Source organism: Vavraia culicis (genome assembly GCF_000192795.1).
Source record: "Vavraia culicis subsp. floridensis unplaced genomic scaffold supercont1.16, whole genome shotgun sequence".
In the NCBI taxonomy this organism is placed as follows: domain Eukaryota; kingdom Fungi; phylum Microsporidia; family Pleistophoridae; genus Vavraia; species Vavraia culicis.
In genome coordinates, this window is record NW_007360619.1 from 67,447 (window position 1) to 89,607 (window position 22,161).

Here is a 22,161-nt window from a genome sequence, read left to right on the forward strand (position 1 = left end):
CGTGGTTTAAATACTGGGAGTATGGCGCATAAATGGAATGAGAACGGTGCAATAACAGAACGAGAGATGAACACGAACAGAACAAAAGGAGCAGAGTGCTACCGCAGTGTGTTCTTCTATTACGAACGGTGTGAACGCAGGACTGTCATGGTGGAAATGTTTACGTTACCGATCGGTGACCGGAAAGGAGTAGAAATTTAATGGCAGCTTAAAATGAGGATGACAAACAGTACACATTAGAATATTTGATTTTTTAGGAGAAGTTTTACTTATTGATGGCAAGGGCTTGACAAGTAAAACGCACAGAGCGAATGCCTGGCCTGCAATCCGGGATACCATAGTTTGATGTGGTAGGCGTGAAGGGGCGCAACACGTGCCCGTTCTACACGAAAATGCAGACAACCAGCGCACCCACCCTTCTTCTCCAACGTAGCACGCAGCTCCACGCACTCGTAAAGAACTGCTCGGCCATCAAAACACAAAAGCTGACACGCACATAAAAATATCGTTGTATTTATTGGCACCGCTCTACTTCTCCCCCATCGCATAGTTCTTTGTGTAGTCCTTCGCCACCCGGTTGTGCTTCTGTCTATCATTCATATACAAATCCGCTGCCTGCTTATTAAGTGGGTCATTCGGATTAGGATCACTCAGCAACGAGGAGATAGAAAGAAGCACCTTAGATATCGTAAGCGCAGGGCTCCACTTCGTATTGAGGATGTCCAGGCATATGTGACCATCCTTAATATTGCAGTGAAATATTTGTGTCTTGAACATCACCTTAGGCGCACTATACGGATAGTTCGGCGGAAAGTATATCTCAAGCAGAAAAATGCCGTCCTGGTACGGCGTGCCGTGCGGCCCTATTATCGTTGCCTCCCACTTGTCAAACTCTTCATCTGATGCCGGTCCTGCACTGCAATTCTCTGGCGGGTCTAGGGCCATGTCCATGTACTCCTTTAATATTCTATTCGTTGTTCTTCGCTTTGAATTTTTCGACTCCCATGTGGCCATGAAGGGTACAAAAGTTTTGAATTTGTTTGTAACCCGTGATTGCTGTGTTTCTGATTACGTGTGCAGAGTGTGGTCGAGTGCCAGATCACTATGATTGGGATGTAAAACAAGTGGTTGAATCGGTTTTTGTTTCATGTGGACGATGGCACACTGCCTGTGGAATACGGTTGATCACAATGACAGGGCATTCGTAATTTTTGTAAATCGAGGGGAGTAGCGAGACACTCCGTGCATCGCGATTGGTTACGGTTCGCGGTGGTAATGATGCGTGAAAGGATCGAATACCATGGTGGTGTTGTGATTGTGTATTATCCGCGTGTTTGTATGCTATGCGGATCGAATAACCGCAGGCACTCGACCGGTCAAAAGCGTTATAGAGTATACGGATGCGATACGCTAAATATTACGATATAGTGCACCGGAATGGTGCACTAGGACACTATTTTGATGATTATACCGTTTATCGTTAGTGGTATTTTATTTCCGCGCCGTATAATATCATCCAAACAAACATACTCGTTCGTCCTTTAGGTTTATCTCGCCTATTTCATAATGGCACGGATGTACTTTCGCGCCTTATTCCGCCAAAACACATTTATTTACTTTTATCTCTCGTTGCTCCCACACATCCCAAATATTTTTGCAATTTATCGCCCTACCCCGAATGAAAACAAGTGAAATCGAAAACATAGAAAATAAATGTATAGAATCGATGAGAAATAACGATCTGGAGCAGTTTCAATACAATTTTAACATGGTAAAACACCAGTACAACACTACAAAGACATCTGTTTCCACGTTTGTAAAGGCCTGTGAGCTAATGATCCTTTTGAGCACGGATTTCCTTGCGTACCTGTATTTCTTAGAGACCCTTGACTATGAGGACATCAACAACGAGCACATAATGTTTGTGCTGGGAATCGAGCGGTTGATGACCGAGGAGAATGTGGCACTCATCAACCAGCAGTTGGGAAAATACAAGGAATGGGATGGGTGCATCCGTAGTATAATTAAGGCGTTGGAGAGCAAGGACAGCCGGTTTAAGATGGAGCAAATTAATGTTGCTGCAGAGCCTGCTGAGCACAGCCCGCTGCAAACCATCAAGGATTGTATTCTGTTCAGTAAGAATTTCAATAAAATTTGAGGATGTTGTTGAACAGTTTTTACTTCATTTTTGACCAAATTTCATATTTAGAGCAGGCTACAGGTTTGTAAGCATACTAACTCTGCGTATAGCATCTGCCGCGATTTATTCCTCGGTTTGTTAGATATAGACCGTCCCATCCAAATAATAAGTTTACTTGCTGTTTCAATTACACCCGCTGCAGTATCTGCTTAGGTATTGTTGGTAAACCTCATTTCCATGTACTCTTCCACGCTCTGTTTTTTTTTGGTGCTCAGCCTGGCATTGTTCAATGCCTTGTAATCTGGATCATCAAAAAGTGCTTTCAGACACGTCTTGCCCTCCAGCAGCGCGGCAGCATCCTTTTTGTTAATTTTTGGTATTTTAGCCAGAAACTCGATCTTCCTTTCGTGCAGATCAAAACTGTACCTGTGTTTAATTATTTCTGTTGATCTGTGGGCGTTCACATCTATGGCTGCCAAATACATGGCCGCCTCATCGTTGCTAAAACAAAGAAAAATTTGGCAGTCAAACTGCACGAACTCGGACATGTGCTCTTCGTAGTTGTGCATGTCTATGTATATCAGTAAGATACTTGTCCTGTATTCCTTCAAGTTGTTCAAACGGGCAATTATATACTCTGGTTTACACAAATGAAAGCGTAAAGAAAGAAAAAGAACAGAAATGAAATTTTCTATCTCAAAATCTGTGGTGAGACCATCTTCATAGTACCATTTCACCTGATTAAGATAATCTAGCACGTTATTACCTCTCTGATTCGAATTTACTTTGATTGCCATGGGGATCTGAAAATGGGTTGATACGTATTGCGGATCGCATATGAAAACGAAAATATTGTTGAAATAGGGTATAATTGTTGATTACGGTACGCGTTTTAGTGACGGATATTACAACGTAACCAGATAAGAGAGCTGTGGTCTTTTTTATCATGCTGAAAGGAACACAAATCTTTGCTATTTGTGTTTCGTACGCCACACCGCGTATTGCGTTCCTCAGACAAACAAATGCATCAAGTGCCCCTGATCAAGACCTTTAGCACATTGTTCGTTCATTATTGTACGCTGTTATGTTAAAAAACGTTGAAAATCTGCTCAGAAAAGAGTGATGTGATAGCGGAGTTACCCTGATTTAAAGGAAGGAATCATCCTATCAATGATTTCGTACGAGTATTTGGTTCTTTACGGAGATTTTTATTTGTCCTTTCATACAACCGCGAATATTTGGTTGATTTGTGACCGATAAATGGTTTTTTGCAGGAGAAAAGAAAAAATACAAATATTACTGAAAAGCCAAAATAAACATATCTGTAATACAAACGAACAGCCTGTTTCACTTTTACATCGATCATTCATACGTATAAACAGCACCAGTCTTGCAGGTACGCCGTATATAAATATCAAATTTGTTCGTTCAGGTCTCTCACAGCCGTCATGAAAATAGCATTTCTGTGCAACACATCTGCCAATTGATAAATTTAGCTGATGTTGGATTATTTTCGAGCAACCGGTTCTGTGAACATTGCTTGGCACCGGATTGTTTATTTTACCTTTTTTGTTACTTATTTAACAGCGATTTGAGACTTTTTGCCAATCGCTTCAGGAATATAACAACACGCCAGACAGATCGCACTGCTACTCTTGCTGCAGATAATATTTTTATAGGCAATGAGATCCATCACAGGCCAAAAAGTGCTTAAAATAGCGAAGACTAACAAATTTTACTGAGCTGATATCACTTGTACTTCTTGAAAATACCGAATAGTACCGCACCAGCAACTACAGCACCGGTAACAACACCATATATGATCGCTTTTTTGCTCATCTTGGGCTTAGAGGTATCTTGTTCCTCTTGCAGTTTCAGGAACTCTTTCTCCAATTTGATTATTTTTGGCATTATATCGTTATCATCCATTTTTATCATCTTTTTATTCTCGATAAAATCAAAATAATGAACAAGCAGGAGAAACACGATGCTTGTCGGGCAAGAAATGATCAGCGCAAACATTTTGTAAATATCGTTCATGCTGTCCATAGATCTGCTGAACCAGGTCAGCGTGCTATTGGTGTAGATCAGGCTCTTGCTCGAAGGGATTTCAACACCCCTTTGCTTCATCATCTTGATGAATATATCGTTGTTCTCAAGGTACATCTTGAACTGATCATCGATCAGAGGAACGTATTTCTCCTTCAAAATGTTATAAATTATCTTAAACATCCTTTCATACGTTTCTTCATCGTACAAACCTCCGCTTTCACTGGTATCAATCGCAGACGCTGTATTTTCTCTTTCTGCCAGACTTACCAGCGAACTACCGTTTCTCATCTCTGCATAGTAAAAATACATCAATACCGCAACAATATCGCACATGCTCTGTACATAGCTGACGGGCAGCCGCAGTAAGGTCTTCTTGAGCTCATTTCTGAACAATTGCTTCTCGTCGTCTGTCATGTGAACGTAGAACGGAAAGTTTCGGTTAATGTCCACATCAATCGTTTTCAGGTCATTTTGGTTCTTCTCAACATCGAGTGTGGGCACAACAGCGCTTTGTCCCTCATATGCTTGAATAAGTTCGCGCAGGTTGAGCGTACATTTGCTGGAATCCAAATTTTCTGGCATTAGGGGGTGAATAAAGAATGTTTAAATCATTGAAAAGGAGCAATTTCCGCTCCTTCTTCCTAAATTACGAAAACCAATATTATGGTGAACTAGGAGTGTATTAATTGTTTGTTTGTGATTGATTGTAGGTTCTAATTCAGTAATGCAGCACTGTTTTGGACAAAGGCGTTAACTATCATGGTACAAACCAATTATCTACTGAGTTTCCCTTTTTCTTGTGTATGTGTGACAAATTATTTTTTGCTTATAAATGTCACAGTGTATTTGCGTGATAAAGGAGATGTATACCATTCTGATAAGTAAGTATTGCAATTTGTAAAATTATCTGCTAAGAAAGACGCAAATCTGTTCTATCGCGCATCTTTTTCTGACTTGTGCTTGGTCTGTGAGACCGCAAAATAAATTATTGCGGATTTCAATGATTTATTCACAAACAACGCCTTCGTTGAAAATGCATCCAAACACCAGCGTAACATCGCGAAAGGTGTTCAATTTGCAACTTCTTCGCTAAAAGCATGTAATCATCGTTTACTAACATATTTTTGTGATCGAAGTTTCCTATTCTGGTTTATGTATGGAGATCTGTGATAATTTTACTGGCAGTTTTGATTAATTTTGAAGTAGCGCTAGATCAGAATAAATTGCCTTTCCATCTAAGGTTTTAAGGTACAAAGATAATTACTTGAATAAACACTGTTCGTTGAAACTGTAGTGTAGCATTCTTATTATTTATTGATCTGCACCACGGAACTTGATACCATCGATATTATTTGCAGATTTCAGAATTATGTCGCAGCTAAAAATTTGTATTTTCTTCTTTGCTGATGTATTTTAGGCCGACTTCCTGTGACATGCCTGTCAGTACTTCCTGTTTGGGCTTATCAAAGGTGCTATTGTTTAATCCTCACGTCTTCCTTTTCACTAAAAGTACGTTTATTTATTTCATCACATCCCAAAGTAACGCGCATTTTTAGCCGTTGAGACCGACCGTGTCCACTGGCCCTTGGTTCATGAGAATTCAATTCATCACATGCCGGCTCTACAAAATGGTGCTAACACTAGCCAAGATTACACAGCCTATCGCCATATAATCACATTTTATGCTAGCAAACATATTCCAGTATTTATTCCATTATTTGATCCGGTGTTCTACAGTTCTATATTTGTTAAGTATTCAAAATGGAAGTGTTCAAAGTCTTGAAATACTATCATTCCAAATTAACATCACTTTGAAAGATTCTATGCTACTTTGCACATCGTATGAACAAAGATTTGGTGCAGCAGTGAAAGCTGATCAACAGTTCACACGATGAAAATGGTATGCTGTGAGAGAAAATATGTCGTATTGTGAAACAGAACTTCTAATATCCTTGAATAAAAAAATACAACATATCTAACTGTTATATTATGATTCATTACTGTTTTTGGTACGTATTCAATCTTGTGCAAAGGTTTTTTAATGCTCTTTGCAGCTTCGATTCACTTTTTGTCCAAATAATCAGCTCTTAGGTTTATTTAAAAATTAGTTTAATCATAGTTCGCAATTTGCTCTTAAGGTGACTCACACAAGGTCCTCTTTTAATATCAATATCAAACATGGTTTATTTGGTGTGCTCCCCATCTGATGATACCTTTTTTTCGTTATACGCGGTGCAGCGTGGTATCCGTTCTTCTACGATGCAGAAACCGCTCATTTCTTCGGCTAATTCGCAATGCAACTGCCAGAACAGCCAGGAAAAGAGCAATTACGAATTTCTTCACCCCTGGCATGAATGAAAGAAGTGAATCTGCATTAATTATAATCGTGATAGGCACGATATTCTTTTTGATAGGCGGCGTGCTGTTCTTCGACAGGGTGATGATGATGGCAGGCAATATTGTTTTCGGTTTTGGTGTTCTTCTACTCCTCATACCACAGATGAGTTTGAACAACCGTGGGAACTTAAAAAGTGTGTCATTGTTTGTGGCAGGTGTTGTTCTGGTGTTCTGTAAATTTGCGGTGCTTGGATTTCTTTTCCAACTGTTCAGCGTTTTGTACACGGTTAGGAATAAAATTCCGTCGATAAGATCCATAATTATGAACAATATCACCAAAATTTTGAAATTTGTAAGAGTTTTTTGAAATAAACAGTGTTTTAGCATCCTTTCTTCTCTGTTGCAGGCCTTGTATTTGTGCTTGGTACCGCCATACAACACGCTTAGCAAACCGAGCATTTTCTGCAAAAGTTTCGGAAAAAATATTCGCCATGAATTAAGCACTGATGGACATAACCGATCTTAACAGAACCGGCAGATGTGTTTGATGGCGTTAAGAAGTGTTGTGTGCAACACGGGAATACCACTGTTAGAATGCTTATCGTGCATAGACCAAAGACCAGTGTGCCAGGAGATGTGTTATTTAGATGTTGCTGATACGCAAAAGATAAATATACGTACTCGTAACGAAAAGTAATCATCACATCAGCATTAAAGATCCTCCTTGAGCAACAAACGTAATCAAACGCAATTTTCATTGACAGAGAAATACTTTAATGCACACATACTTCGTTGTACCTCTTTATAAATGCTCTACATGCCATCATCAGACTAAAAATGAATTTATAACCACCATCACAGCATTTTCTTGTTATTTTCCACATGGAATTCCTAACCGCTACTGTTGAGCGTTAGAATGATATTTTAGCACATTTCAATCCCATGTTCCGCGCTGTACCAGAGCGATGGTAAGGAGCACAGCTCTGCTGTCCATCCCATTGGATAAAACACAAAAAGGTAAACGAGAACTCGTTAAGGTAAAACTGTCAAAATTGCTGAGCCCCTGAAATGAGAAAACTGACCGAATTCATTAAAAGGCCCAAACCCTGCGATTATCGAGATGCCGTGAAGGTGAACACAACCAAACCGCAAAAATTAAAGCTTACATTACCGCTTGATCTATCGTTTATAATTGAAAAATATCATCCTGGGCTGTCTTTGTCCGCCAAGTTAAGAAAGAAAGACTTTTTTAGACTGACAAGCCGGAACTTTTCGTCGGTTATTATTAAACACGTCGAGAAATACATGGTGTATGACGACAAGAGGGAGTTTAATATTGAATTGGCACCTTTTTTATCGCTAAGAACGCTTAAGATCGCAGGTTGCTGCTACTTCGACTGCATTTATCTCACCAGCACGATTGACAGACTGATCATGGACAGTGTTGATTATGTGCGAGGTAGGAACATGGCAATAAATAAAGTTGAGCTGCATAACATGAATTATAACATAGTTGGAAAGCTGCTGGGCTCTACAGCTATACGGGACCTAACACTGGTAAACATTGAGCTGGACAATGATTTTGAGCTTCCTGAGAGTGTGAATGCACTGCTGATCAGTAAATGCGGACTTACCTTGGAAAGGGCCATGCACATCGTTCAGACACGCCGGCTAATTGATTTTACATTTTTGGAGGACGGGTTTGAGCTGGAGTGCTTGCAGAACAACACCGTGAAGCAGCCCCTGCTGCGTATAAAACACTGCAGCAGAGCATTCTACGAGTTGGACTACACGAGCATCAGCAAATTGAAATTGTATGACACCATGTACATGGAACTGCTTCGTATAAATGCGTTAGAATCCTTTACTTTGAGAGACTTTGTTGGCGATGCATCTGTTCTCAAGATCTTCCTTTCAAACCACCAACTTAAGGAGCTTGATCTGGAGAATTCTGCAATACCACAGACGATGCTTTACGATTTTGTAATTCAATTCGGAGCTACTCTCCGGCATTTAAACGTGCAAAAAATTGAAATAACAATGGACTTTCTATGCTTTTTGAAGAAGAAACTGAGGAAATGTACAGTTTTGTACGGAAATGGTAAGAGCATCAGAATTGATTGATGTACCGGTCGTACAGCCACAAAAATGATGTTGTACTGCTGTAACTAGCCTATAATATCTGCTGTGTGGGGACCATTCGTATTTAAAGCCCGTTTTGACCGCAAAGAATTTTAAGTAAAAAAAATTGTTCGGCCCTAAGCGAAAATGGCAAATGTTACGCAGAGGCACAAATTTTCAAAACACAGAGGAAATGAGTCTGATAGAAAGCCTAGAGATGGTAAGTTCATCAGAAAGCCGAAGAAGTTTGTCAAGCAGACGAAGGTTCTTGTAGAGAAGCACATGCGGTTCCCCGGTGTTTACGTATCGCGGGGCAAGGAGGATTCGTTGTGCACGCTGAATATGGTTCCTGGTATGAGTGTTTACAACGAGAAGCGAATCACGGTAGAAACGAATGATGAAAAAAAGGAGTACCGCATATGGAATCCGTACAGAAGCAAGTTGGCAGCTGGCATGGTCTCGGGATGCGAAAACGTCTATATGGGTCCAGGATCGAAGGTCCTTTATTTAGGGGCAGCATCGGGCACGACTGTCTCGCACGTGTCGGACCTTGTTGGTACATCTGGTGTGGTGTACGCGGTCGAGTTCTCCCAGAGATCCGGACGTGATCTCGTAAATCTGGCGAAGAAGCGGCCCAACATTATTCCGATCATAGATGATGCAAGATATCCCCAGAATTACCGTATGCTGGTGCCGATAGTAGACTGCATATTTTCAGATGTAGCACAGCCCGATCAAGCACGGATTGTTGGGCTGAACGCGAAATATTTTCTTAAGAGTCAAGGCGGTGTTGTGATGTCCATCAAAGCTAACTGCATAGATTCCACCAAGAAGGCGGAATCAGTGTTTGCGGATGAAGTCAACAAATTGCGAAAAGACGATATTAAGCCGAAGGAGCAGGTCTCCTTAGAGCCATTCGAGAAGGACCATGCAATGGTTCTGGGAGTCTATAGGCCCAAGGACATTTAAATTTATTAAGGCGTGGGAATGTTAATTTATGAAATTTCGTACTAAATCTTTGAATTTGATTTTCTTCTTTGCATTTCATTGCCTGTCGCTTTCATTTACTGGTGTGCACCAGCAATTGATCACAATTTTGCTGTTCGTGTTGGCTTAGTGCCTGGCGCACCCGTCTGCACGATTGCCTGTGACAGGTAAGTGCAATTTGCTCAGATCTTCCACAAAATTACGTAGTGTTAGTTCGTAAAATGCATTTCATCTCAAAAACCGTGCGGTAGCGCAAGTGATGGTTCAGACCGGGTGTTAGCTTAACGTGCCGTGATACATCCACACCGACAAAACATCCTAAAAGGATCTACGAAAAGTTTTACTGGTCTTTCAAAAGCGTGTCTCTTAACCTATGGGTGAAAACACGAGCTGTACATGAGGTAATGGCACCTTTTTATGTTCCTCACTCAAATGCGTTTATTCATTTTCTTAGATTGCATCACCTACAAGGCACTTTTCTAGCGAGAAAGTCGTACTAAAAATATTTAAGTACAGCATACGGAATGAACAGCGATATGTTGTAACTGACCCGTCTCGTAGAACAGCAAGATGTGATGTTTTTATTTTTTCGTACTTTTGCGGGACATTTCGTGGGCGTTTTAGCGGTTAAACAAAGTATAAGTTTGATTTGAGAGTGTGATGCTGCTGCACAAGCGCTGGGTGCAATAGCTGATGTTCAAGCGGTTTGTCCAACCACAATAAAATCACATCAACTAGTTTGATCAGAAAATGCCATGTAGTCGTTCACATACGCACGGTAAGAATTGTATGGTTTGAGCATCATAGCATGCCCTCGATTTACGATGATTTTCACCGGTGCCTTGAAATAAAATACAAGACAAATCTTTTCTCCGGCTTGAGTGCCACTTCAAAACATATCGCACCACTAAGAGTATAAAAACCGCTATCAGTGCATCAAAAAATGTAATTTAAATGTTGTACCCTGTTATGAACTCTTTAAAGAACAATAGCAGAGTAACAGTCGATAAACAGGATTTGAGCGTTTAATATTCATTTAATAAAATTTATCTGAGGAGCATTACGCACTAAAGCTGTTTATTCCTCCACATTGTCTGGCATGCGCTGCGGGGGTAAATTTTTGTTTATACGGAAAGTTCGTTTCTTTCTGTTTACGATATAAAAGGGTGGTAATCACTTGTTCTACAACTGCAACCGCACTGAGATTTCTGTTTAATTCATCAAAAATTTTGAATTGTGACATTAGTAATGATAAATTACCTTTTCTCACCACGGTTCCTTCTTCATCGGTGTTTGTTGGCGCTTAGCAACAAAAACAACATTTAAGTATTTTTATTCAGCACCATGGGTAAAATGTTAAAAATTCTTCGAGCACAGGATTCGTTTGATGGCACCGACTTGGAGAAAATGGCAACAAAAATTATTCAAAGTCAACATTTTTGGTGCACCGAAACGGAACTGCCAGCGTTTTTGATTGCAAGCATCCATCTGTTTAAAACACACACAGATATACTGAAAAATCTGGAGAAGGCGTTCGCCTGGCTAAACGAATGCCCGGAATGTCTGATCGCGTATTACAAACTGAGAGAAAATCTCAGCAACAAGAACAACGAAGACATTCTGCAGGACTTGGATGATAAGAGGCTATTCAGGATGATGAACAGCTGTACACATATTAGCACCACGACACTTACAGAAATACTTACGTACAACTGGAAGTGTATGAGGATCTGTGAGCTAAAGTACAAATTTGTTCAGCAGCTCAAAGAGTTCTACAGAAAAGAAAACCTCGTGTTCTCCAAAATGTCATTTTCGCTGATCCTCCTCACACAGTGTGCTGAGCCGGACCTGCTCGGATACGTTTATAAAATTTTTAGGTATCTCAACAGACAGAAATTGCTGTATCTGCACTCAGGACCCGGAGAATGGAACTACTTGCTGGAATACACAAAAACAGATGAGCGGTTTGTCCCTTCACACTCGCTGATCGTTAAGTATGGTTGGCTTATGTCAATACTTATTTATATTGGGCTGGAATCAACGTATTGCACCGATGAAATTGTGCCCATCATTGACAGCATTTATCGCCAAACTAACGATGTAAATCTGCGAACTATGTGCTTTAGGGTGGCATCTGCGTATCTACTGAGGAATGGTTCTGAAATAAAGGGCCTTGACGTGATTTACCAGAGCATATTTGATACAATCAATGCTGGAAATGATAGGCTGTGCACAAATAACGTTTTTCTTAAAGACATCAATTATGTGTTGATTTCACAGTTTAGGGTGTTCTGCAAGCTGCGCTACGACAAACAGTTCTACGAGTATTACAGTCAAAAGCCGGAATACACCGAAGCGTTCACCAGACAAATCATCCTAAACTATGATTTAATAGGTGATTTTGTTCTTTTTATTGATCAATACGATTTCTTTGTCGATATATTTTCGAAAATAGTGGACAAAGAACAAGCGGATGAAGAGGAAAAGAAGTTTGTTGAGGCGTGTATCGATAGGTTTATAGGCAGCATCTACAAATCTCTCCGAAACAACAATTTTGATGCCGTTCTATACCACAGCTTATTCACAAAGTGGCACAGGATATGCATTACTACAACCAGAAACAACCACCTGTTCAATCCCTTCATTTATCTCTTCATTTTTGATGTAGAAAAGGCTTTCAGTGCATACCAGGGATCAGAAAAGCTGCTGGACATTTACAAGCTTTTCAAAAAGAGCGCTCTTGAAATCTTGGGCGAGAATAAGGAACCGCTTTCGGATGAGATACATTTTTACTCACTTTTGGTCAAGTCAGACTTTTCTACGTACAATGTTCAGTCGCTCATGTTTTCAAAGAATGATCAGCATGTGCTCACGCGCGTATTGAAGAAAATGAATGTCTACTTTGACCGCTTTAGAAATTACCCAAAATGCTTTACCAAAATGTTGAAGATCATGGGAAAACTGCAATTTGTTGATTACGAAACGTACACTGAGCTATTTAACCTTTTATGGCACAGAAAAAATACCAAAAATATTCTTAAGCCGCTGATAGTGTTACTCCCTAGGGTTAAAGTAAGAGGAAACGTCAAGGAAACGTTTCTTTACGACTTGGATTGGATTATAGTGTTGGAAAAACTTGATATTAAACTGGGAGGAGATATCGAAGAGTTTATTGTTGCGTTTTATTCATGGCTCAGGATCAACAGTATTGGCACTTTTCCATCCTACAAAAGGACAAGGATTAGAAACTTGGCGGGTCATTTCGGAATTTTTTTAGTGGACGAAAGCAGGAAGGCGAAGAACACCGTGTTGCCGAGGGTTAAGCATGTAAAAAACGTGCCGAACAAATTTTTAGAAGAAGCAAATTGCCGATTGGAAAAGAAAGCAGCCGTAGTTGAACTAGACAAGGTGAGAGCAGCAAAGAAGAGACATCCTAGTAAAATGATAGAGCCTAAAGCCGTATATTGTGATGAAGGAGCTCATCAGCCAAATGCTACTGCGAAAACAGAAGTTGAACAGACCGAAGAGCAAGATTTTCGTGAAAATTTTTTTTTAGCAAGTGATAAAACGGACGAATTAGAGTTTTATGATGTATTGTTAAATGTAAGCGAGCAAACAGCAGAAATACCGAGAATTGCAAGCACACAAATCGCTGCTGGTCGGGAAACAGGGGTATTGGCAGAAGTATTAGCCAAGGAAGATGAAAGTAATACGAATGACGAAGAACTGGAAAGTTCATTTCTGGTGAGCACCGTACCAAGTAACATGGAAGAAAGCGAGTCATTCTCAGAGATTACAACACCCGAAAGAGAAAATGCCGAACAGAATGGAAACCTAGAATCGTTGAGAAAAGTAGATGAAAACAACGTAAAATTGATCGGCATGGATTCAAAAATTGACCAAGTCCAACCATTATCACCGGATTATCAGCTAGCAAGCAGCCATGATTCAGATATAGTTCTGCTGACAAATGCGGAACAATGTACCCGACAGTGGGTGGATCCAAAGAAGGCGGCGTTGTCATACCTCGGAGATGAAAGCATATACGGTCGTCTTAATTCACAAGGCATAAGGAGGAATGTTGCGAGACAGGTGGCCACTGAGATAAAATGTGTTAACGATTTTTACAAGAATGTTTTAGGCTTTAATCTAACAGACAAGAAACAAATCACCTGTTCCAAGAACATTCCTTCCAAATTTGAAACGTATGACGAATATTTCCGTGTATTTGAGCCTCTACTGCTTAATGAGTGCCGGGATAACCTGTTAAAAGGTATAGCGGAGGCAGTTGTTGGTTCCAAGAAGTATGCCACACTCGTTAAGCAGACATTCCAAATAGAATACACAGAGTTAACCTTTGTCATTGAAAGAACACTTCCTGATTTTGAGGTCTTACTTTTCGCTTACTCAGATGACAACAAAAGACCCAAGAAAATTTTGGAGATGGGCGATGACAATTACTTCATAGGACTTATAATCGATTGCCAACAGGGCAAAAAACCGAGCGTTACCGTTAGAACAAGGAGCACCTTCAAAAGGCCCAGACAGCATACCGAGTTTGTGTACTACGATGTCTGTTGTTTCTCTAGTTTTTTCAGAGAATACGTAGCGTTGTACAAACTGCAACACCTCCCTATCCTTCCCTCCGTTCTAGCGTCAAAAAACGCGGAAACTGCACCTCTTGTAGATGATGTGGGCTTGGTAGAGCAGGTGGTGCAAAAAATGTACGGGTTGAATAAATCGCAACAGAACGCCATTAAGCATGTCTACATGAGCCCTTCCTTCTTCTCACTGATACACGGGCCACCGGGCACAGGTAAAACCAAAATGATCGTCTCTCTCATCGAGTCTCTGTTCAATGCTCAAATTGTCAGCGTCTTGAAGTCCAAGATGTTTATTACAAACAGGGAACCACGTGTTTTGATCTGTGCACCGAGCAATGCGGCTGTGGACGAACTTGCCAGGCGAATCAACGACCTTCATCTGAAGGACCGAGATGTAAAAAGGCTGCAAGTACTGCGGATAGGCGTGCAGAATAACATAGATGACAATCTGAAAATGCTTACGCTGGACTGCATCATTAAAAGGGAGCTGGAAGAGAAGAGGAACGGAATGAATCTAATGAACCTCGAAGTGACCAACAGCGAAAGAGCCAAGAGAAAATGTGAACTATTGAAAAGATCTAACGTTGTGTGTGCAACGCTCAGCAGCTCTGCCAAGGAACTAATCAAGGTAGCCAACATTGATTTTGATATTTTGATCATTGATGAGGCGTGTCAGTCCGTTGAGACGAGCACGCTTATACCCTTGAAGTTTAACCCGATCAAGGTGGTTCTTGTTGGCGATCCCAAACAGCTTCCACCAACGCTTATTTCCAAACACAAGCCCTATGAGCAGAGCTTGTTTGCCAGGCTGCAAAAAACGTATCCCTCGGTGCTCTTAAACGTTCAGTACCGTATGCATCCCCTGATAGTAGAATTCCCCAACCAATACTTTTACAGAGCTCGGCTTCTGACCCACAAATCGATCCAAAAGAGGCAAAATCCGTACGAAAATGTTATACCGCCAATTTCTTTTATTCAGATAAATGGCGAAGAGAAGACCGATAACTGCTTCAGTTTCTACAATATCGAGGAAGCACAGTATATAGGCAGCATCATAAGCGAACTAATGGAACAGGTAAAAAATTACGATTTTTTCAATAAAATTGGTATAATTACACCATATAAAGCGCAAATGAAGAAGATCAAAGAAGTGCTGCTCAGCATCCGCCAGGACATATTCGATTTTGTTTGTGTCAACACCGTGGATGGGTTCCAAGGACAGGAGAAAGACGTTATCCTGATATCAACGGTCAAGTCAAAGAATATGGGGTTTTTGAGCGATGTAAGACGAATAAATGTCTCAATAACGCGTGCAAAGCACTCTCTGATAATAATTGGCAACTCAAAGGTTCTCTCAAGCTCTGGTGCATGGAAATCGATGTTGAACCATTATGGAAAGAAGAATTTCGTCTTCAACCACTATAAATCAATTTTTATCAAAAAATGAACACGAACTTTAAGAGTTCATATTGCACAGATACGTTTCTTTCGATAGATTGCGGTTACAAGGCACGACAGACATCCCTGTATTCCCATGGATTGATGCATTTTCAACCGGTAGTTTAATTCGTTGGAATATTTTCGTCCACTTAGCTATGAATGGCCCGCTATGCAAATATGAATACATTATAAATAAGCTGTTCTTTGACCTAGCATTGTATCAATGCTGTACTATGAGTGCTAATATTATTAAAGTTGTGTTTTTGTGCTACATGCACTGTTAAAACTTTTTTGTTCAGGTAAATCACGGTTTGTACTAAATTTTGCTGATATAGTGGGAAATATCATGGTGACTGCTACACGAGAGGTCTTTATTTGTTAGATATGACCAAAGAGATAAGCTAATCAATTACTATTGCTGTTGAAAGACGTGGTATTAGTTTTGAAATGAAGGATTTATTCCGGTGGTAATAACTTTTTATTGGTACTTAGTGTACAGACAAAATGTTGAGGCATCATTTAATTTTCATGGTGTTAGGAATTTACACAATTTTCTTTTTATAACTTATCCTTTCCAGTTTGCTCAATTTTTGCCGTTTCTTGTTCGTAAGAAAATTTGCATTTCCAAGTTTGTACTTAAGTAAAAGCTGTGCCAACACAGAGCGCATTTTCACACACGCCTGATGCAGTCGTCCCTTTATGTGCATCCTGTACTCCTTGCTCTCGATCACGTTAGAAATTGAAGTTGTGCACGTTTCACAAAAATGTGCTCTAGTGGTGCCATCAATGCCCGATTGGTCGGTAGCATACTTGGCCTCGGCTTCTATTTCTTCCGCTAGTTGCAGAGACTCATCCACTTTCCCTTCTTTTGCTTTGTTTATTATCAGTTTAATTCTCTCTTCAAAACCTTTTAGCCTCAAATTCACGCGTCCTTCACTTATTCCTATCTTTTTTCTCCTGTTTTCAAAAAGGCTCATAACCATCTCCAATAGGTCGAGTAGCTCAGTTTCGTACATTTTCAGTTTCACCGATCCGATGTATTTCACAGGTATTTCCTTATGCTGAGCATACGGACATCGGCCAATGTCTATCTTTGTATGTTCCAAGGCCTTAAAGGGACAGAATCCGGCAAGCAAAAATATGCAGTTGTCAGAGTCCTTCAACTTTTCCACCTCCTTTTCTGTTAGGTTGCGCGTTGGTCCTAGCAGTTTATCTAAAAGTTCCCTTGCCCGATCAGTCATGGGCTTTAATTTTCAACAGCTATATTACACAGGGCACACGTACAAAAAGAAACAAATACAAAATTTGGTCAACACACGGATATTGTTTACACTTATATTCGTGCAGCGATACTCGAGAACGGCTGATCAGCGATTGCAGCATGGTTGAGAGCGTTATGGCGAATTAGTCCGTAAGAAACTGCTAAAGGATGATTTTCGATAGCATCTTGCAGATATATTTACGTTTGTACGGTGCGCCCAGTTCTGAGCAAATATTTGTAACTAAAATGGCAGCCCCGGCAGAATGTCTGACGAAAGCATTTGGCAACTTATCGGTGGAAAAAGTAATTTCTGTGCTTTCAAGTTGCCCACCGACACACAAACACTTTGCAAGCATGAGAACAATGTCACAGGCATTTGCGAACAATCAAGTTGTCCGTTGTCGAACAGTAAATACGCAACGGTCAGAGAAATAGACGGCCGTCTATATTTATTTGTAAAAGAGCCGGAACGTGTAAATCTGCCTGTCCAGGCGTACGAAAAAATACTTTTGAATGCTGAGTATGACGTGGCACTGAAGGAGATCGATGAGATTCTTAAATACTGGGATTCGTGGGTAATACATAAGTGCAAGCAGAGATTGGGGAAGTTAACGCAGTATCTTATAAGGAGACATGAGCTGATGGAGGAAAAGGACAGAATACGATATGTGGCTAGAAGAAAGAAAGCACTAAGAATTGAAAGGGGAAGAGGTGTAAAGAGCATATTGAGAATGGACATTGAGAAGGAAGTGAAAGAGGAGCTGTTGTTGAGGTTGGAAGAGGGATTGTATGGTGATGAGCTGAAATATGAGTTGGAAAAGGAATCAGAACAAGAGAATGTCAGAAAGAGACAAAGAATTTTTATTGCTGAGTTCGAAGAAAGCGATGATTACTGCGATAACAAGGCTGTCAAGAGCAAGAGCAAAGAGAAGATCAAGCTTAGATGGTGAAAATGAACGTTAAAGATAGAATGATAAATAAATTATTCCGAATTTTGCTGTGTCCAAACATTTCAATTTGTACAACGAACCATAACCTTTAATACGCGTTGTTTAAAAGTCCTAGGAAGAATATTCATTGTTACTCAAGAGTTCTTCGCTCGACTGGTCTTATAGTAAGAGCTTTCATCTTTAGGTGAGCTTTTTGGCATGAAGATTGTCTTATTCTCGTGTACAGCAAAATCAGTTTTATTACCGTATTTTAATCATCTGCTTTTATATCAGCACAATTACGGAATCATAAACATTTGATCGTTCATCATTCGTGTTAATGGTCACATGCTTATGAATCACGGGTTAAGAACGTTACTATGGGAATTAGGAGGTGTATTGTTAGCTGACCGCCAAAAACTTTTAAATCGAGTTTGTGGCTGCGTGATCCGTTAACATACCAATATTAAACGTTGATGAATCAAAAATGTTTATGATATTGCTAAATACTTGCCATGAATGGTATCATTTGCGTCATGTGCACAAGCAAAATTTTTATTTAATTTTTCTTGTACCACCCTTTGAATGAAAGAGAGAGAAAAGGATAAATTTGATAGATCAGCTTTCATCATAAAAGATCGCTGCAAGCCACATAAATGTAGATTGGAGTGCAAGAAGGCTTGCCCAGTTAATAATATGGGAAAAAAGTGCATTGAGGTCACAAACACGGATAAGATTGCGGTAATACACGAGAACTTGTGCGTGGATTGTGGTCTGTGTGTAAAGAAATGCCCGTTCAAGGCAATAACTATGCACAACCTGCCCACATCAATAACACGGGATCTGACTCATCGGTACGGCCAGAACTTGTTCAAGCTGCACAGATTGCCCATTCCTAAAATAAACAGTGTCGTGGCGCTCATAGGAACCAACGGAATAGGTAAGAGCACGACTATAAAGATAATGAGCAACAGGTTGAAGCCCAATCTCGGTGTTTTTAAGACATCTGTGAGCTGGCAGGATATAATAAAAAATTTTAAAGGGAGCGAGCTGCACGGATATTTTATAAAAATGTTAGAGGGAAAGGTAAAATGTGCTGTGAAGGAACAGTACATCGATTTGATACCTGGCGAATTGAAGAAAAAAATGAAGAAAGAGCGATTGCTCGTGCGTAAATTCGTCAAAAATGAGAATGATGCATACACTAAGGATCTTGTCGCTCGTCTTAACATGCGCCACCTTTTGGACAGGGATCTTGACGAACTGAGCGGTGGTGAGTTGCAGAGATTCTGCATTTTTAAAACATGTTTGGAGGATGCAAACTCGTTTTTTTTCGATGAGCCATCTTCATTTCTCGATGTAAAGCAGAGGATTGCGATCTCTAATGTCATCCGCGAGAAAAGGGATTTTGTATTTTTGGTAGAGCATGATCTGGCCATAGCAGATTTAATTTCTGACTATGGATCGGTGTTATACGGAAAGGCTGGGTGCTATGGCATCATAACTAAGCTTTTTAGCATTAAGCAGTGCATCAATGTTTTTTTATCCGGCTTCATTCCGAACGAAAATATGAAGTTCAGAGATGAAGCCATGAAGTTTGACAGGAAGGAAAAGATGAAGGTGAAGGAAGAAAAAGATGTGGTGGCTGAGGAACAGGGTGATGTACCAGATTTGGAGAAGCTTGTTCTTAAATCCAACGAATTCGTCTATAACACAATGGAGCAAAAATATGAGAATTTCGTGCTTAATGTTAAACCTGGATTATTCAAATCAGGCGAGATTGTCGTGCTGTTGGGAGAAAATGGAATGGGAAAGAGCACCTTTTTGAATTTGGTTAAGGGCGTATTTAGTGTCAGCATTAAATATCAAAAGATAAATTTGAAGTACGATAAAAGCGTAAGGAGCCTGGTTATAAGACTGAAGGCCATCAGCTGTGCTGAGCTCATCAAGGATTTGGAAATAGACAAGATCATGGATCATGATGTGGGTAAATTGAGCGGCGGTGAGTTGCAGAGGCTGTGCCTCTTTATATGTTTGAGCAAGAGTGCCGACATCTATCTTATTGACGAGCCCAGTGCATATCTAGACTGTGATACAAGAATAAAGGTGAGCAGACTGTTGAAGCGGTTCGCAGTTAACAAGCAAAAGCCCCTCTTTGTTGTAGAGCACGACTTGGTTATGGCCACGTACCTAGCAGACAAGATAATCTTGTTCGAAGGTGAACCAGCTGTATCAAGCGTGGCGAGTGAGCCCTTGGACGTCAATGTAGCAATGAACACGTTCTTGAAAGGGTTAGATATTACGTTTAGGAGGGACTCTGAAACCAATAGACCAAGAATCAACAAGTGGGGATCTGTCAAGGACAAGGAACAGAAGGAAGCGCACAAGTATTTCTTTTAGGCAGGAATTCCACGGACTATCTTTACGAATTACATTAAATGCTTTTTTATATTAAATCGTTCGTGCCTATCATATTTGCGAAACAGGTACAAACTGGGCGTCGTAGTATATACAACTATTCCTAGAGATAAGGGTGTGGAATTGAACATTTGTGGACGAAACTGCCAAAGAATAAGCAATGATGTATAATTTGTGCACGAAGCGTTTAGCAAATCTAGACGGATTTTGCTGGTATTCATTCGCAAAGGGCTAAAAATTTCCATCTAGGGTTTGAACGCAAAAAAACATTTTTCGATACCTCGTACTGATTCTTAGTTGCGATCTCGTCTTCGAGCTCATCTGCTTCTGATAGTATCTTTTATTTGATAAAATGGTTATCTTGCACTTGCCTGATTAATGTCCAATTCATCCTATTAATGATCTCGGGCGACAATTTTGCTGCTGTTGAACAGGAACGCTGATTTACACGTCCTGGTTGCGTTCTTGATAGTAAATATTATGAAACCTCGTTTGGTAGCGAATCACGAAATCTGAAACTTACGTGCGAACCAATCCTTATAAGCACACCGCATCAGTTGACCCCTCATGGACATGTCATACGAACCGCTATTGCACAAGCTAATACGCCATACACTGCGCCTTTTTTACCAGCCACATCATTGTGTCATAATGGACATTCTCTTGGAGAAGTTATTGCTCCGAGAAAGTGAAATATGCAGTGCCATGAAGATGCTGAGCAAGGAGTTCAACAAACTAATAGTAAGGTTGAAGGAAGACAGGCTAATCAAACAAGAAAGTAAAATTGAAACTACTATTGATGGACGACAGCTTCTCCAGCAGATATACTACATAGACTATAGGGAGATTAAAGATATCATAAAATACAAAATATACAAGATGAGCACAGAGATAAACGAGCATTTACGTGAACAGCAACAGCAAATAGGATATATGTGTGCGGAATGCAAAACTGAGTACTCCGTTCTTGAGGCGCAGTCGCTTGTCAAAAATTACCGGTTTATCTGTCCGGACTGTAACACCGAGCTGATTGAAAATAGGAATACGGAAGTTGATCCACACGAATTGCATGCGCTCATGATGAACGATTTGAAGGATATTATTGACATGCTTAAGCAGGCTGATAACTACAACATCCCAACAATCGATTATTTCCAGGCTCTGGAAATGAAGAAAAACAAAGAAATGAAAGCTGGTGTGGCGGTGAATAGAACAGATGAGAGCGCAAGAGAGGGTGAAGAGGTTGCTGATACTAGGGGATACGAGGCATCGTACACTTTTGAGGAACTCTCAGGAATAGAGAAAAAAACAGAAGGTTATGAAGCAGTAAATGGTGAGGAACTGGGTAAGATGGCATTGAATGAAATGTTATCAAAGAAGGATGAGTCGTTGGTCACCGATAAGTCGCTTGAGGAAGAAATATTCTTGAACACAACCCGGTCTGACGATGTTGAGAAGAGTGAGCAACATCTTTTGGATGTACAAAACGAGATTATGATCCGGGTTAGTGGTGTCTCAAAGGCATTTTCTGCTGTAACCGAGGAAGACAAAGAAAAGATGACGGAGGAAGAGTATGAAACGTACTTTGAAGTCTTCTTAAAGCAGAACGAGTAGAAGGCACCGATAATTTACGCTGTTTAAATAAAATTTGTTACTAATACTGCCATTGTATCCGCTACCCATGATACCTGATCACGTTGAAGACGTGATCATCAGAAGTATTGACCAGCAATTGCGAAAATGCTGAAATAACAGCTGTGCGTAGGGCCCAGATGAAACGCTAAAAACGACTGTAAGTAACCAAATATGCGATTTATAATTACAACAAAGCTGTCACATCTATGGCCATATCTCACTTTACAAGAAGAGAAA

General features: G+C 40.3%; 13 protein-coding genes across 13 annotated transcripts; 8 read left to right on the forward strand and 5 right to left on the reverse strand.

Moving 5' to 3' along the window:
* Positions 1 to 256: 256 nt before the first annotated feature.
* On the reverse strand, positions 257 to 1,014 carry VCUG_01142 (uncharacterized protein; the record flags this gene model as incomplete). The annotated part of the gene is made up of 1 exon (XM_008075971.1): positions 257 to 1,014. One exon carries the CDS (start codon positions 1,012 to 1,014, stop codon positions 529 to 531), a length of 486 nt encoding a protein of 161 aa, XP_008074162.1. The 3' UTR covers positions 257 to 528.
* A 655-nt stretch (positions 1,015 to 1,669) lies between these two features.
* On the forward strand, positions 1,670 to 2,171 carry VCUG_01143 (uncharacterized protein). The gene has a single exon (XM_008075972.1). The coding sequence runs from the start codon at positions 1,679 to 1,681 to the stop codon at positions 2,156 to 2,158; it is 480 nt and encodes a 159-aa protein (XP_008074163.1). The 5' UTR covers positions 1,670 to 1,678; the 3' UTR covers positions 2,159 to 2,171.
* A 2-nt stretch (positions 2,172 to 2,173) lies between these two features.
* On the reverse strand, positions 2,174 to 3,037 carry VCUG_01144 (DNA repair protein rad10). Its single transcript, XM_008075973.1, has one exon. It carries the CDS (start codon positions 2,935 to 2,937, stop codon positions 2,350 to 2,352), a length of 588 nt encoding a protein of 195 aa, XP_008074164.1. The 5' UTR covers positions 2,938 to 3,037; the 3' UTR covers positions 2,174 to 2,349.
* An 819-nt stretch (positions 3,038 to 3,856) lies between these two features.
* VCUG_01145 (uncharacterized protein) lies at positions 3,857 to 4,774 on the reverse strand (the record flags this gene model as incomplete). Its single annotated transcript, XM_008075974.1, has 1 exon — positions 3,857 to 4,774. One exon carries the CDS (start codon positions 4,772 to 4,774, stop codon positions 3,890 to 3,892), a length of 885 nt encoding a protein of 294 aa, XP_008074165.1. The 3' UTR covers positions 3,857 to 3,889.
* A 1,624-nt stretch (positions 4,775 to 6,398) lies between these two features.
* Positions 6,399 to 6,913, forward strand: VCUG_01146 (uncharacterized protein; the record flags this gene model as incomplete). The annotated part of the gene is made up of 1 exon (XM_008075975.1): positions 6,399 to 6,913. The coding sequence occupies one exon, from the start codon at positions 6,399 to 6,401 to the stop codon at positions 6,894 to 6,896; it is 498 nt and encodes a 165-aa protein (XP_008074166.1). The 3' UTR covers positions 6,897 to 6,913.
* A 59-nt stretch (positions 6,914 to 6,972) lies between these two features.
* VCUG_01147 (uncharacterized protein) lies at positions 6,973 to 7,287 on the reverse strand (the record flags this gene model as incomplete). The annotated part of the gene is made up of 1 exon (XM_008075976.1): positions 6,973 to 7,287. The coding sequence occupies one exon, from the start codon at positions 7,285 to 7,287 to the stop codon at positions 6,973 to 6,975; it is 315 nt and encodes a 104-aa protein (XP_008074167.1).
* A 310-nt stretch (positions 7,288 to 7,597) lies between these two features.
* VCUG_01148 (uncharacterized protein) lies at positions 7,598 to 8,653 on the forward strand (the record flags this gene model as incomplete). The annotated part of the gene is made up of 1 exon (XM_008075977.1): positions 7,598 to 8,653. The coding sequence occupies one exon, from the start codon at positions 7,598 to 7,600 to the stop codon at positions 8,651 to 8,653; it is 1,056 nt and encodes a 351-aa protein (XP_008074168.1).
* Positions 8,654 to 8,797: 144 nt separating this feature from the next.
* Positions 8,798 to 9,619, forward strand: VCUG_01149 (uncharacterized protein; the record flags this gene model as incomplete). The annotated part of the gene is made up of 1 exon (XM_008075978.1): positions 8,798 to 9,619. The coding sequence occupies one exon, from the start codon at positions 8,798 to 8,800 to the stop codon at positions 9,617 to 9,619; it is 822 nt and encodes a 273-aa protein (XP_008074169.1).
* A 1,362-nt stretch (positions 9,620 to 10,981) lies between these two features.
* VCUG_01150 (uncharacterized protein) lies at positions 10,982 to 15,941 on the forward strand (the record flags this gene model as incomplete). The annotated part of the gene is made up of 1 exon (XM_008075979.1): positions 10,982 to 15,941. The coding sequence occupies one exon, from the start codon at positions 10,982 to 10,984 to the stop codon at positions 15,686 to 15,688; it is 4,707 nt and encodes a 1,568-aa protein (XP_008074170.1). The 3' UTR covers positions 15,689 to 15,941.
* A 201-nt stretch (positions 15,942 to 16,142) lies between these two features.
* Positions 16,143 to 16,931, reverse strand: VCUG_01151 (uncharacterized protein). Its single transcript, XM_008075980.1, has one exon. The coding sequence runs from the start codon at positions 16,920 to 16,922 to the stop codon at positions 16,224 to 16,226; it is 699 nt and encodes a 232-aa protein (XP_008074171.1). The 5' UTR covers positions 16,923 to 16,931; the 3' UTR covers positions 16,143 to 16,223.
* A 274-nt stretch (positions 16,932 to 17,205) lies between these two features.
* VCUG_01152 (uncharacterized protein) lies at positions 17,206 to 18,031 on the forward strand (the record flags this gene model as incomplete). Its single annotated transcript, XM_008075981.1, has 1 exon — positions 17,206 to 18,031. The coding sequence occupies one exon, from the start codon at positions 17,206 to 17,208 to the stop codon at positions 17,890 to 17,892; it is 687 nt and encodes a 228-aa protein (XP_008074172.1). The 3' UTR covers positions 17,893 to 18,031.
* A 425-nt stretch (positions 18,032 to 18,456) lies between these two features.
* VCUG_01153 (uncharacterized protein) lies at positions 18,457 to 20,369 on the forward strand (the record flags this gene model as incomplete). The annotated part of the gene is made up of 1 exon (XM_008075982.1): positions 18,457 to 20,369. One exon carries the CDS (start codon positions 18,457 to 18,459, stop codon positions 20,269 to 20,271), a length of 1,815 nt encoding a protein of 604 aa, XP_008074173.1. The 3' UTR covers positions 20,272 to 20,369.
* A 493-nt stretch (positions 20,370 to 20,862) lies between these two features.
* VCUG_01154 (uncharacterized protein) lies at positions 20,863 to 21,903 on the forward strand (the record flags this gene model as incomplete). Its single annotated transcript, XM_008075983.1, has 1 exon — positions 20,863 to 21,903. The coding sequence occupies one exon, from the start codon at positions 20,863 to 20,865 to the stop codon at positions 21,901 to 21,903; it is 1,041 nt and encodes a 346-aa protein (XP_008074174.1).
* Between the last annotated feature and the right edge of the window lie 258 nt (positions 21,904 to 22,161).